Here is a 14,883-nt window from a genome sequence, read left to right on the forward strand (position 1 = left end):
CAAGCTATTTTTCGATCAGATTTATTTTTAATCTTAATTTCTTCGACTAGCGTTTTACCGCAGTTGGCTGAATAGTTGCCAGTTGCGCGAATCGTATCACGATGACAATAAAGGGTTATTGGAGACATATTTTTCTGTGATTGTCCGAAAATACATAGTGAGAGAGCACCCTGTGTGTACCCAGGGGCTTTCACATACGGTGGCTCTGGAGTGCTTGTCGAATTTACCAGTTCGATTTTCTTTCACTTTTATAGTTGCTACATGGTTACACTTTGTTTTAACGACAAGCTTGTTTTAACTGATTAGATGCTGTAGAACCGTGAATGCAAACAGTAAAAGTTTTGTAAAAAGCGTTGCAAGCTCTCTTGTTTAGAATAGGTATATTGTTTGACAATTTATCCTATTGTCCTTATAAATAATAACGAAATCATAAACTTCTTTTTATTAATATTTGTGTGAAAATAACCTACGTTATCTTAATTCTGAAATGCATCAGCAGTATACATTTTCATAAAATAGAAATAGAAGGAACTTTCCCTCCCACCATGTGACCTCACATAAAAGATCATCTCTAAATTAGATCGTCATTGCAGAATCTAAAAATAAAAACATGAAGTTTTGCTCCTCAGATAAAATGAAAGACATTAATGCTAGTAATAAATATTGATTTATTATTATAACATGTGTATATCATTAATATAAACATAGAAAATGCTGCGGGACGACAGATTTCAGACGCCCTGTGAGCCAGAAGATGATTCTTTATGGCTTCCAGCTCAGATGTTGCATGCCATGGGTTCGATACATTCTCAGTCCGATGACACCCAGACGGATATGCTTAAGGTGTGAGATAATCATAAAGAATTACTATCCATTATTATTGTTACTACTTACTGTACAAGTATCCTTATCAAGCACAATTTTATTCCTCTAATATTGCACGTATCATGCTTCGTTAATTGTCCTACCCTGAATTTTTTTGGCCCTTATATTATTTGCTCAACAATGTATACGTAGTTTTACATACGTAGATTTTGATTTAATTAACATTTATTTTAACCTTAAAGATACTGCTGCAAGTGGCATGCTGTCCTTACTGGAAAATAAATGGTCGGCTTATAATTATAATTTTAACGACCTGCTGCGAATCGTTTGAGCATGGAAATCAAGCCATTAGAACGGCGGCACAGGCAGCTACTAGTCAGACTTTACGTTCTTTTTGTTTGTTTTTAGGTAAATATTTTGGTACCATTAAAATCTTACTTTTTTTTCCTTGAAAGAACACAGTTATACTTTAATTTGTTTGTGTAGGTGAAGAATGCCAAGAGATGGACGGGAATTCCAGTCGTAACAGTCATGTATGCAAACGTGGAGTGTCTTGTTTCAATGAGGCTCTACCGATTCTTCAGTATATTTGCTGCAAACTTGATGAGGCAAAGTAAGTCGTTTGGTACGTTATTTATGGGAAATTTTGTACCTCACGACATTTACTTATAAAATTAATCAATTTTTTCAGTGTGAGAAATGAAAGTGCAGTTATTTTTCTGCTTGAATGTTTGCACACATTTATATCATGCCTGCCCCAAAAAATTTATCAAAATACCCACTTCACGACTTTCCTTTGGCAAAAGTTTTGTCCAGTTTTAATTGCTTTTCTTGGTACACCTCGTGTCGATAAAATTTTCACGTCATGCGAAGACAAGAGCAACACTAAGCTAGGTCATGGCTCTGGATACCTCAATAGCTCGCTTGGCTTTGATAGCCATCAGGCAAAGACAATTTATAGGTAATCAAATTCATATATTTTCAAAACATCATTTACAATAAAAAATCAGTCAAAGAGGTCGATAATTTTATAAATCACAGCATTGGAACTGAAATGGTAAGACTGGTTGGTTGCGTTGGTCCACTTCGTCCGGTTTTGGAATCGGTATTTCACAGGATGTTACTGTATCCACCTCCCCAGCAGAGACTTGAACCACTCAAGGCTCTGAAGGAGCTCTTACGTAGCCCTAGTCGTATAGTTGATTTTGCAGGTCCTCTACTTGTTGATGATGAGAAATCCAGCCAATTGCATAGTGACATGGCACTGATGAGGCTGTAAGAATATAACAGTTCATTGATCTTTGGTCAAAATAATCTGAGTCTAAATTTTTTAACTTTTTTGATGTAACAGAGCTATGGACTCCATTGAAGAGTCAACAAACGTTGGCTTATTAAATCTCCAAGCAAGTGTATCGTGTGTTGTATCAATGCTTTCGGCTCTTCAAGAACTTTGCAAAGGGAAAGCCATTAGTTACAAGTATACGTGCGCCATAAACAACCTCTATGATGATCTCGAGTCCTGTGACTATCGTGGCCCACTCACCTACCAGAGCATGGCTCGCTTACCCAAAACTTACAAAGAACAGTTGGAATTGATAAAAAATAGCCATATATCAGATTCAGACTCATCAGGACACGGTCCCTCAGAGGATGGTGATTCATCTGACATAGATATACCAATCAATCATGTGGAATCGATGGCAGGTTGCCCAGAAGATGCATACTGTCATTATGAAGACAACGGTTATGCTTTAGCAGATGAACTTGAGCGACTTCGATTAGAAAGATTGCCCAAAAGCGTGCACGTAAGCAGACAGATTGTAGAAGAGTATAATATCGATACTGAGAGGCATAATGCCAGGAAGTTTTTCAAGACTTTAAAGCAGGATCTTTTGCCAAAAGTATTGTCTCTGAGGACTAATATCGAGGTTGATGAGGTACTACAAAAGTTCGCTTCAGACTATTGTCAAGGTTTGTTAATGAATTTTCTGTTTGTCAAAAAAAAAAGAAAAAAACTATAATTTTAAACTATTACTTGATAACATCATTTTCCATTTTAGAAGTTTTTGCAGTGCAACAGAAACTTTATTACCAAAAGAAGCTAAATTTGAATACATGTGCTATGATTACAATAATAAATGCAGATGGTATTTACTTGGCTACATATGCAGCTCTATTATTAAATTTTAGACTGATTCGCACGAAGTACTATATTGATGACACTCAAAAAATACCAGTTACTGAAGAAGAATTTGTGGAAGAAGTGCATGGCGTAGGAGTTTTGGTGTATTTATCTGCAACTTGGCTGTCCGAGCTTTATCAACACATTCTCGTTTGCAATCTTTTGGAGAAATGTGGCTACAACCCTTCTTCCCCCGAAAATAGTGCTCTTGTTAATGTCCTCATTGACATAGATGGTATTACAGGATGTCATGCTGGTGGGCAGCTGCTTTCAGATTATTTGCGGCTTGAGAGAGCTCAATTATCCCGCAAAAATCTAACTCCAGAAGCACAAGCTGGAGCTAAATTTTCTAGACGTGTGTTGACTTGCTGCTGGGATAGTATGATAGCAGTACTTACAGCTGGATTGAATCCTTGTAAGGACGAGCTTGTTAAAGGAGTCCTGTCAAAAGATGACAGTAAGAAAGGTATTAAGGACACCATTGTCATCTCGCTGGAGGGTTTGCACAAAGCTGCGATGCTTAGTAACGTTTTAGGTAAGATTATCATACAAATTAATAACTTATATAACTCTTAATTAAATATTGATTGCTTAGGATTGCAAAGTCGATGTGGTAAAATTTTTGCTCTATTAGCCAAAACAGCATGTTCGGAGCAATTGACATCAAAACTTAGGCGTACCAAAGATGTTTTAAGATTGAAATTACAAAACAAAACAACGAATTTGCACACATCCCATGCACTCAGCATGGAAGTTCTTTTAACCAAGGGATTAGAGCTTGGTAGTCATGGAAGTGACTGTTGGATACACGTTTTCACGTAATAAATACATTTTTTACTGAGAATAAAAAAGGACTTACACTTTTATATAATAAACGATCATGATGGTTACAATAAATTGTACAATTTACAGATGCTGTTTGTTTGTGAGTAAGTTAGAACATGATTTTTTTGGAAATAATCAGGATTTTGCGTTTTTAAAGATGAGAAAAAAAGAAAAGAAGAAAACAAGCATTGAGTGTCAATCAAATAAAGACAAATTAAAGCTTAATTTTAATACTGTTGATGATGACTATGACATTTGGTAATTTCGTTTTGTCCAGAAAATAACATATCTCGATTTCCAACAACTATAAGACACTTGTTATAATAGTTGACCTTTTTTAGTGTTGATACGTATAGTTTTCTTTCTCCACCTTATACACAGCGTATTACCTCGGATACAATTCCAGACATAATTCAGGAATCAAATGCAGAGACGCAGTTTAATGGTATCTTACCAACAGATTATGCAGCAAAAATTATTTGTTTATTATCACAGCAGGTTGATAGACTGTATGAAGATGCGGTCCTCAAGTTAAACTTGTGCGCGCTTTGTTCATTTTTGCAAGCCCTCTGTCGTGCAAGTAAAGATCAACTTTTCAAAAGCACCAACAGTTTGCAAGAAAGTTGGAAGATCTGGTGGCCTAAAAGCAAACGTCGAGATGACGAGCTAAATATTCTCTTGTTGTCAAGGCTTGGAGAAGTAAAAATCATTACCTAATCAAATAATTAAACTATTCATCAAGTTTTAACAAAACGTTTTATAGGTAATGTCAAAGTGCGTAAAAAGTGGTAGACCATTGATTCACATAATGCGAGTCTGGAGCATTCTTGGGCCACACTTTATGGAAGCAGCCTGTCACAAAGATCGTATAATTTCCAAGAAAGCAGTCGAATGCATACATAATTCAATGGCAGTACTACTTAATGATCAGCTCGAACAACCTCATTTTCACTTTAATGAAGCACTATTCAAACCCTTCGAAAATCTTCTCTGTCTTGAGCTCGTCGACAACGATGTTCAAGATCAGGTGAGGGCTGCTTTCAAGGTATGATATTATAGTTCAGAGCATTCTTTACTTAAAAAACGAATTCAAATTTTTCTAGATTGTCAGTTGCATCTGTGAGTTTGTAGAAACTAATCGTACAGAGATCAGATCAGGCTGGCGTCCACTATTTGGAGCTCTTAAGGTTGCCTCAGTAGGTAGTGCAGTTTGCGTAGAATCCGCTCCACTTCTAGAAGTGTTCCGTGTCTTTCTTAGCACAGACAATACTCTTGTATTTGCGAATGCTGCTCTTGATTGTATACTTTGTCTTCTAAGACACGTACGTGGTATTGGAGAACCTGAAACACCGATTACTGAGGCTGATACTGATCACATGAACGTAAGTTAGTAAACTTATGCTTTAAAATTACTTAATTATTTGACAAACAAGTAAAAAAACTATACTCTAAAATCTTTGAACGATTTTTAGGAACAGGTAAACAATGTTGACGGTCGCAAGATGCGTATTTGCTTGGAAAGCCTCAAGTATCTACTAAACTGTAGCGATATCCTTGCATCGATGTATCATATGCCTGCCTGCCCAACGTTCTATGCAGCCCAGCGTATTCAAATGTCTGGTCTGCCCCAATATGTAGATCCTATCATTCCTAATCTTGAAGTGGCAAGATTTGACCGTAAAACAGACTCGCTGCAGAACTGTGCGCCTGAAGTTTCATATGAGCTGCTCACAACTGTACCTGATCCACAAGCCCTAAGTTTACAGAGAATGGATAAGCCAAGTGGGATTTTAAGGTAAACCAAATTTCAAAATTCGTTCACAATATTGGTTGAAAAGAGTGAAATGTAATTGATATTATTCTAAACCGTAGAGTATGGTATTTGCTAATCGAAGGATTGGTAAGTGCCACAATGATCAGTCCTAGGAGATACCAACCACATACATTAGAGACACTGTTTCATATACTTAGAAACATCTTAAAAATACCTGCACCACTTTTTGGATTATATTGCATCAATCATTTGCTGTTACCAATGGTTCAGAGTTGGTTACGAAAAATGTCTAAAATTTACAGAGGTTGGGATAACTTTGCTCCTAATTTTAAACAGTGCTGTGGACTTACAACTGATTTAGTAGTCGATTTTATAGCCCACCTGCAGGGTATGTGTAGCAAAATTTTATGACACCTGTATTATTAGTATGAAATAGTTATTTTTTTATAATGAAGGCTTTTAAAAACAGGACCAGATGCAAAGAAAAATGAAGATTTCCTTCAGCCTACAACTTTGATGTTGAAACAACTATTCTTGGTAATGGCAGAATGTGTTGCTCAATCTACAGAAAGTATTGCTCGTCTTGGTTGTGCTTGCATCCGGTGAGGAATAAGATAAAATTTTTTTTATTCTGGTTATAGTTGAGGGCTTTGTTTCGTTGCAACATAAGATTTATTCTTACGTTATTTAATAACTCGTGCGTACTAACAACTGATATTGCTGATCATACGGTAATGATAATGCGTGAACATTCTTTTTTAAAAAAAACCGAGGTACTTAATTTAATTAATTTAGAAGCATAAGAGCTACATACAACATCGAAAAGACGTTCACAACATGTGTTTCAGGGGGGAGGGGAAAGACTTGTAAGCAAAAAAGTGTTGGCGTTGTAGCATTACCTATAGCAAGATACATATATCATGCATACAGCCTGATCATAAATCTTAATGGGGTGCTCATGAGTACCTCGCAAGATTACCCCATTTACACTGGAGGGCCTAGGGAGGCAGTATCACGAGGGAGACGTGTGGCCCTCCTGAGGTACTCTCTGTAAAAGAAATATCTCTAAGTATACATGACCAAAAAAACAAACGTTCAAGATAATTGTTAGTACAAATTTTTTTAGCCATAGAGAAATATTTAGTGGACAATAAATAAAATAAAAAAATCGAGATTTTAAATAATTATTTTACGACAGTGTAGCTCTTTTGTAAACCGAAGATTCTTGTTTAAGTTCATCCATAATTGAATGTAAATTTACACTATTATTTATGTCATTATTTGTCAATAAATCTTATCGTTCGCGTTCAAGTTCATCAACATCTATGAAACAATATGGTAAAGGACAAGGTACTCTAATGTCATCTTGCGTGGAAATATCCATTGAGTCAGATCTACCTGACAGAATCACACTAATATTATATAGTTGAATACGCTTTGCGTTGTAAAAATTAATTCTACTATTTGCGGTTTTTCGATATTTCAAAAGAATGCAACAAAAGTGTTATAAATGAGTTTCAAGTAATTTAAAATGTACGAAAAGGAACTTTTAATTTTTTACGCCAGAGATTGGTGCACGAAGCGTGCAGGGGGCGAAACCCTACTATTACACACACACGCACGCGCTTGCGTGTGTGTGTGTGTGTGTAAGGAGGGTTGTGGGTGTGTGTGCGTGCGTGTGTGTGGTTCTGCGCATTTATCTGCATGCATTATTTTACAATAAAAACTTTCCGAAATAAATTTTTCAGTTTTTTGGAATATTTTTAATTGAGCTTTCAGAAAATAGTACTATATTCCGTGCTTTATAAACTAAATACAACACTATTATATTATATTAAGTGGCAAAAAATTCAATAGATCACATAGTTTTTCACAGGTTATTTGGAAAGCTAATCGATCTAGTGCCTGAATAGGCACTTCTACAAATTAAAAGAACAGTCGAAAACGCAATTTGTTCTTAATGGTATATAACTACTTTATCTGATGCAATTGGGCCCTGGTATGGGGTTTATTGTAAAAGAATAAAACGCAATAAAAATTAATAATTGCACTTGTAAAGTACAAAAAAAATTTTTTCAATTTTGAAAATTTTAGTAAAAAATTGTGTAAGCAACTATTTATTTATTTTAAAAGTCACAAATTAATCATAAGTAATTACATGTTTATTAAAACACAATATGAAAGCTGCTCTGCTAATATATACTAATTTAGAAATTTTCAAAACATGTACCTAAAAAATAAATTTCATATAAATTATCTATGTCTTTAATGTACAATGAAACCAAATAAATGAATACACAGTAAATAAAAATTTGCATTAAAAATAAGCAACAGCTGTACGACAAAATGAAATAATCAACTTTCTTAAGTTGGACACGTTCACAGCAGAGTGGGTAAGGGCCATGACCATCGTGCAGAAGATCGGGGGTTCAAATCTCTTTGGAAACTGTTTTTTTTTTTTTTTTAGAACGAAGTTCTTTATGTCGCGTATTTGGAGGGCTGGAATTTTAAAACCAACAGATTTGATGAAACGGAAGTAGCTTACTGGAAGTCACTTCCTCCTAAGTTTCCCCATTACCCCGTCACCCTCACCATCAGTTCCCCACACACTTTCCCTCACCCCACCATATATCTTTCATATACCGTACCATTCCCATCCACACTCCCAAGCAATTAATTTTTAAATGAATTATTTAATTTTTATTTCCCACAGTAATTTCGATTTAACTTCGAATTTTTTTCTTCTACAATTCTAAAAAAAAAAAAAAAAAAAAAAACCACTTTTCAGTAGAGAGATTTGAACCCTTGACCTCTTGCATACGAGTTGGGCACCTTACCCACTCTTCTACGAGCGCTACCGTCTTTAGAAATTCGGTTTCTTGTACTTATCGTGTGGTATAACTTATTTTTCATTTTCATATGCATTCACTGTTAATACATTCAATTCAATTATGTGTTTATTTCGGCACATTGGGAGGGCTCGGCTTCTTTGTATATATAGGTATACTTTGAGCATTCAATCTGCTCGAGCCCTTCCAATGTGCCGAAATGGTCTCATGAATCGAGCTTGTGCGCTCCCCCTCTTTGGCTTCTGAACGTTCAATGCTACCACTGAACTGTAGAGAGCCTACCGTCAGAGTTAGGTGGTGCCAACGATTGACGCGTTGCCGTTCAATGCTGTATTAAACGCATACAGTGCAATGTTCTACCTGTATAAAGTCGAGCTGAGGACTGTTATACCTCAAAGATGTGGTTGAACTCAAACAGTCCTATCACCTAGGCTGTTTAAGTACCAAATTTTTTTCTGTGTATGTGCTTTAATGGTGTAGTGCGAAGGGGAATGGTGGGGCGAAGTAAAACGGGGAGTGATGAGAGGAGGTGTGAAAGAGACTAGCGTAGCACGATTGGAAAAGACAGGGTGGGGGGAAGTGTGTTGGGAACTGCTAGTAAGGGCGGCGGGGTAAGGGGAGAAATAAATGGATTAGGAGAAAGAGACTTCTGGTAAGCTACTTCCGTTTTATGTAAATCTGTCGTTTTTAAAATTCCAGCCCCTAAGCACGTGACATAAAGAACTTCGTTATAAAAATAGAAATTCCATACACAGTTAATTACTAACATTAACAAAAAAAAGCTAAATGCACCAAGAGTCTTATGCTTAAAAACCATTGGATAGTGGGTACTTGGGTATCCAAGTATGAAATTATACGTCTACGAAATTATACGCCAGACAATATAATTACCAGTATAAAATTACCTTCTATGAAACAGTAGTATGTACGAAAGTGGTGCAATCATCGTAGAAATGAGTTTACCCACGTTAATTAAGTGTGGTTTTAATTAATATTTTTACACTTATTCCTATTCCTATTGAACACTAATTCCTAGTCTACATTGAATACCCAAAATATATTTGTATCTAAGAGGTTAAGATTAATCATCCTGTAGTACGGCTTACTTTAACAGGGTAGTATTACATGACAGTGAATGTCCCTTAAGGACGTCCATGACACATAGATTTTTTCCTCAGATATTATTCAAATATCAAACGTATATTTAAAGTAGCATAAAAAATACCCAACAAAATTGCATATCGCCTAATTGTACCTTTTTTTTAAGTAAAACAGAAAAGAACGGGTCGAATACATGTCAAAGTATACATGTAAGTATATCCATATGAAAAAAGTAATTGCCAATGTTACTGCATGTTTGCGCTCCTACGCTCACCTCTCTGAATTTTTCTCCCACTAAATGTGATAAACGTCCTCAAGTCCAAAAATCACCTTAGTCACGAAAAAAAAAATTATGAAAGAATAAATGCAATACAAATTAATACACATATTTATAGCTTAATGATCTTTTAATGACTAATAAGTTGAAAAAAAAATTGATATAAATTGATTAACAATCATACTCTCAGTTATGAAAATAAATTGATTAGAAATTATTTGTATCTATAAAGCCTATCTATTTGCCTCCTATGTGGAGTGAAAAAATAAGTGAAAATAAGTATTATAAAGTAAATATTCAAGTATACAAATAAGGTCGCTAAAGGATGGTGGGATAAATGAATGAAAAATATAAATTTGTTAAAATAAAGGAAATGACTTCAGCATACTTTTACTAAATACATACATATACGTATACATATTATTTTATATTAAATTTATTTTATAAGTAAAATGAGTATGTGGGCAAGTGTCAGGATTCATGATGATTGGTAGAGTTGCAGTTATATTCCACAAAAATAGTGTGGGGAGTATGTGGGGGTCATGGGAGTGATAAGAGGTCTGGATAACAATTGAGCTAAGCTGAAATAAGGGAGAAAACGACGGAATTATACCTTATTTTGTGGGGGGTAATAGGGGTCGACGGGGGTCTGCGCAGGATCTGTTTGTGTTTGTGTGGAATGCCCTACACAATCAACAACGTAATATATATATATATATATATATATATATATATATATATATATATATATATATATATATATAATAACAAATATTTATGCTAGGCTGATGAGGATACCTAAGAAGGGCCTCCACAACACCACATTATTTCGCCTCTGTATACATTATACACCTCATTATACACCTTATGAGGTCCTCATATATTTTAGGTATTCTCAATACATTTCTGAGGGGGGGGGGAGTGGTCCGTGAGCGTTGACAATCACACACTATACGTAATACGACATTCTACCTTACTTACTTGACTTGACACTCGACCTGGATTGAGCTGCTTTGACGGTCCTGCCATCATGTCGTTGCCAGTTGTCTCTGGCGCCCTCTTCCCCACAACTGCTGTAATTAAATAAAATTATTATTCAGTATCTGCCAGGTTCACAATAAAGTGGGGGGGCTATTCTTAACAATGACAATACACTCATATCGGACTTGGCAGAACTATGAAACGTTGTATTTATGTTCACATCAACATACGTTCAGAGCATTTCGAAAATCAGATGATTATACATTCGATTTCTCATGCCATATTGTCATGTGACTTTTTTACTTAATACAACCCCTTTTTACCGTCTTTAGTCAATTTGAGACTTTTTTTTTAACTCAGACTTTTTTTTATAATTTTTGTAAAACCTTTTTAAGTCCAATTTTTATGTACCATAATTTTATTTTGAAATTTTTTAAAACATGCATAAAACCATTAGTATTAGTTGAAAATGCATAAAGAATTAAAAATCATGATACATGAGATTTTGGCAAGAGAAATCATACGATTAATCACCTAATTTCTGAGAGACAGAATAGCGATAATTAATGTTTTTACAATTTTACATGTACAGGTCAATTATAAAATTTAATATGTTATGAATTTTTTTTGGTGAACGATGGTTCTCTAATACATGGCTGAAATTTATTTTCTTACCATGGGCACAGGGTGCGGCAAGCACTTTGCGCCTTTGGGCCGCACTGTGGGCCCTTGACATCACTTTGCACCCACGGGCACAAAAGTACTCTAGGCCCGGAGGGTCAACAACATTTTTCTGCTTATGGGTGCAAAGTGATTTGAAAGGTCCACAGTGCAGCCCAAGTGTGCAGAGCTTACCGCACTTTGTGCCCATTGTCAGAATTAGTGCTCTTCCTACTAAGGGCGTTTTTTTTAACTTTTGGACGTTTACTGCGCTCTCAGTAGAAAAAATGGAGTTCAACCTGGTGCGCATCCAACCAGAGCAAGCACAAGAAGTCCTTCAGGCCGTACTTCGCAAGTCCCTCGGGCTTGGTGCTTGCCTTGGTGACATGCCCCACTAGGTACGAAAACTACAATTCCAGCATCGCCAGGCCCAAAGTACTTTACAGCCCTAGGGTGCAAAGTAATTCATGAGCCCGAAAAGTGCCCATGGGTGAAAAATTCAACTTTGTTCCCTGGGCAACAAAAATGCCATCCGTACCTTGGGAATAAACATACAAAAACCGCACCCTTTGGGTGCTCAAGTTTTTTCTTGGCGCCACGCCGTGCCGTGGGTACGAAAACTACTATTATCCATACACTTGACGATGATATTTACTGTATCGTTATAACAGTGACTATCTTTCAAATGTCTACATTCTTAACTTTCTAAGTACCGATCGTCACTGCTTTGAGTTTTAAATAATGTAGGTGCCTACATAAACTGTTCAGGAGCCCATTGTTATAGTTTCAGAGCACTCCATCTTCCTTAAGGTTTTTTATAACATTAACATGTACAAGCCAGTAAAGAGGTTCAAAAGTTGTCGGAGGTCGTATTGCACGGACTTCCGTAAGGACCCATGTGAATACAAGTTGTACACAATGCACCTGCATTCAACTTCTTGGTATTTATAAATCATATCGAAAAATTTATTTAACAATATAAAGTACACGACATAAACAGCCTCATAGTATAAGTATCAACCGTTATTACACATCTTTTGCAATAGTATATTATTACTTTTAAAAAACATATTTTTACTGATCAACATTAAATTTTAGACAATGATTAAGGCTATGCCGTTTGTCCGAATAAATACACCCACCTGATAAATCTCACCTGAGATCTCACCTAAGATCTCGTGCCAAATACTCACCTGAGATCTCAGCTGACATTTATTAAAAAATATTCATACTAAAAAAGAAAAATTAAAAATTAATTTTTCGGTATTCAAAGTTGACCTGTTGGTGTTACAATTAGGATAGTACATCAAGAAACACATTTATAAAGGTGTTTTATGTCTATTTGGTACATAATAGATACAAAAATGAAATGAAAAATGAAATAAAATGAAATTTAAAAATTGAAATTTCTTTAAGTCTCAGGCGAGGTCCCAGGTCAGATTACATTTAATATCTCATCTGAGAAAGCACCTGAGAATTAAAGAAATTGTTTTCATTTTTAAAAAATTTACATAAAACACTTTTATAGATGTGTTTTTCGATGTACCATCCTAATTGTAACATCAACGGAGCAACTTTCAATACCGTAAAATTAATTTTTAACTTTTCTTTTTTAGTAAAAACATTTTGTAATAAATCTCAGCTGAGATCTCAGGTGAGTATTTGGCATGAGATGGTCACCTGAGATCTTAGGCGAGATCTCAGGTGAGATTTATCAGGTGGGCAGAAATCTCATTGACCAATTTTGAACCTCTATACGTCACCTGGTAAAATAAAAGATGGTATATTTATATTGACTGTTATGGTACTCACCGTCTAACTTTTTTCGCAAATTGGTGGAAAGGGGGAGATCAGGATCTAAGTCATCATCATCGATTATGAAATTATCAACAGTGGAATTATCATCTAAGGCTCCATTACTGCCATCCTCATTCGACCGAGAAACTAATTTCATGAAAGTACGTCAACAATTATTGAAAGCTTCGTTGATGATTAAGACTAAACAATATTAATAATTTGGTACTTTTTGCATATTGCTTATACTCACAATTTTTGGTTTTTACATCGGTTTTAGATTTGATACGGTTAATAGACTTCTTGGATTTCAGAACTTCTATTTTTTTGATAAATAGTTCACCTCGTTCAAACTTTGGAGTGCTCACTTTCTCTAAACAATGAAGCATAATCAATTAGTAGTTCTTGAGCCTCACATCATTTTAAAAACAGAATTAAAACAATTTGACTAATTGATTTTCTTTGAAAGATGTTTAAAGCTAGCTTACTATAAAAGCTCAATAATAGTTTTATTTATCCCCACTTGTTGCCATTCGTATAACGAATACGATTACTCACCAGAATTCTCAATAACTTGTGTATGAATTATATGCTCCGACATTTTTAACTAAGGGTTGTCTTCGAAATCATTTCCATTTGGTGGATCCCCCAGTACGTTAAAATTATCATCTGTAATTATTGACGATACATAATAGTTTCATATCATATTGAAAGAGTTTGTTGAGTCTGATTATTATTTTCAGCATAAACTGTAATTACTTTACGACCAGAAAATTAAGAATGCGTATGGATGGATTCCCATTTTTTAATGTTCTAAAATCCGGGAGGCATTTGATTCTTAATAAATGATACGAAGACATGGAATATAGTGTATATAGAAGGGTGCATTAATAACACAAGAGTTCACTTTCACTCACTTCTAAATAGACAAAAAGTGTTATTTATCTTATTTTTTCCCGAATCATAGGCAATGCAACAATGCTATCGGACAAAAAAAAATTTAACAAGTTTTTTCCATGTCTAAACATTATAATTTATAATTTATTAAGACTCCATTTAGGAGTAACGTTAATTCCATACACGTACATAGCATGTCGCACTGTTGAGAGCGTTTGGTGGATCATATAGAATTTCTACAGTACTGACTTCGTCATTTCCAGTAATTAAAAATTAGTTAACGAACGGCTTAGACCAAATAGAATGTAAAAAGATCTTATACAGTTAAAGTACATATGTTTTGCGACGCTCTATTAAGGAGGCTCTCCAGTACATATATGTAGTACTATATTTGTAACAAACATTGAAAGTTCCCACAGCAATTAAGTTATGAAGAGATATTACGGTACAAGAATGGAGTACTTCACAGGTGAGAAAAAAGTTGTTTTATAAAATATACTATGTTGCACGTGCCAAAATTTTAAAAATTAGAAACGTGCTCCCATTAGTTGCTGTATTGATGGCAGTTGCGCAGACCATGCCACAAAACATTTGCCTGCTCATGGAACATTCAATTGTGTTCAACTCAGTAGTACTAACTGAAGAAACAATGGAATGTTATTAAAAAATCCTAGTGTGTACCACAAGAAATATAGTAAGACAAATTAGAAATCAAATA

At 35.1% G+C, this 14,883-nt stretch overlaps 1 protein-coding gene across 2 annotated transcripts in view; it reads left to right on the plus strand.

The window, feature by feature from the left end:
• LOC106637018 (brefeldin A-inhibited guanine nucleotide-exchange protein 3) overlaps positions 1-14,883 on the plus strand; it is a 275,219-nt gene that overhangs the window by 58,392 nt on the left and 201,944 nt on the right. Inside the window, exons 3-17 of one of the 2 annotated variants that reach the window (XM_089597548.1) lie at positions 709-843; positions 1,068-1,233; positions 1,312-1,438; positions 1,517-1,786; positions 1,867-2,100; positions 2,177-2,796; positions 2,886-3,542; positions 3,603-3,825; positions 3,920-4,090; positions 4,174-4,531; positions 4,596-4,859; positions 4,936-5,214; positions 5,305-5,627; positions 5,705-5,994; positions 6,076-6,208. In XM_089597548.1, coding sequence (XP_089453674.1) covers positions 709-843; positions 1,068-1,233; positions 1,312-1,438; positions 1,517-1,786; positions 1,867-2,100; positions 2,177-2,796; positions 2,886-3,542; positions 3,603-3,825; positions 3,920-4,090; positions 4,174-4,531; positions 4,596-4,859; positions 4,936-5,214; positions 5,305-5,627; positions 5,705-5,994; positions 6,076-6,208 — 4,250 coding nt within the window. Of the gene's footprint in view, positions 1-708; positions 844-1,067; positions 1,234-1,311; positions 1,439-1,516; positions 1,787-1,866; positions 2,101-2,176; positions 2,797-2,885; positions 3,543-3,602; positions 3,826-3,919; positions 4,091-4,173; positions 4,532-4,595; positions 4,860-4,935; positions 5,215-5,304; positions 5,628-5,704; positions 5,995-6,075; positions 6,209-14,883 lie in introns of those variants that run through there. The other variant, XM_014349636.3, reaches the window with a different exon arrangement.

The sequence above is a fragment of the Copidosoma floridanum genome, unplaced genomic scaffold (genome assembly GCF_036245765.1).
Source record: "Copidosoma floridanum isolate Cflo_tuat_1 unplaced genomic scaffold, Cflo_Japanese_pri ptg000033l, whole genome shotgun sequence".
NCBI classification, from domain to species: Eukaryota; Metazoa; Arthropoda; class Insecta; order Hymenoptera; family Encyrtidae; genus Copidosoma; species Copidosoma floridanum.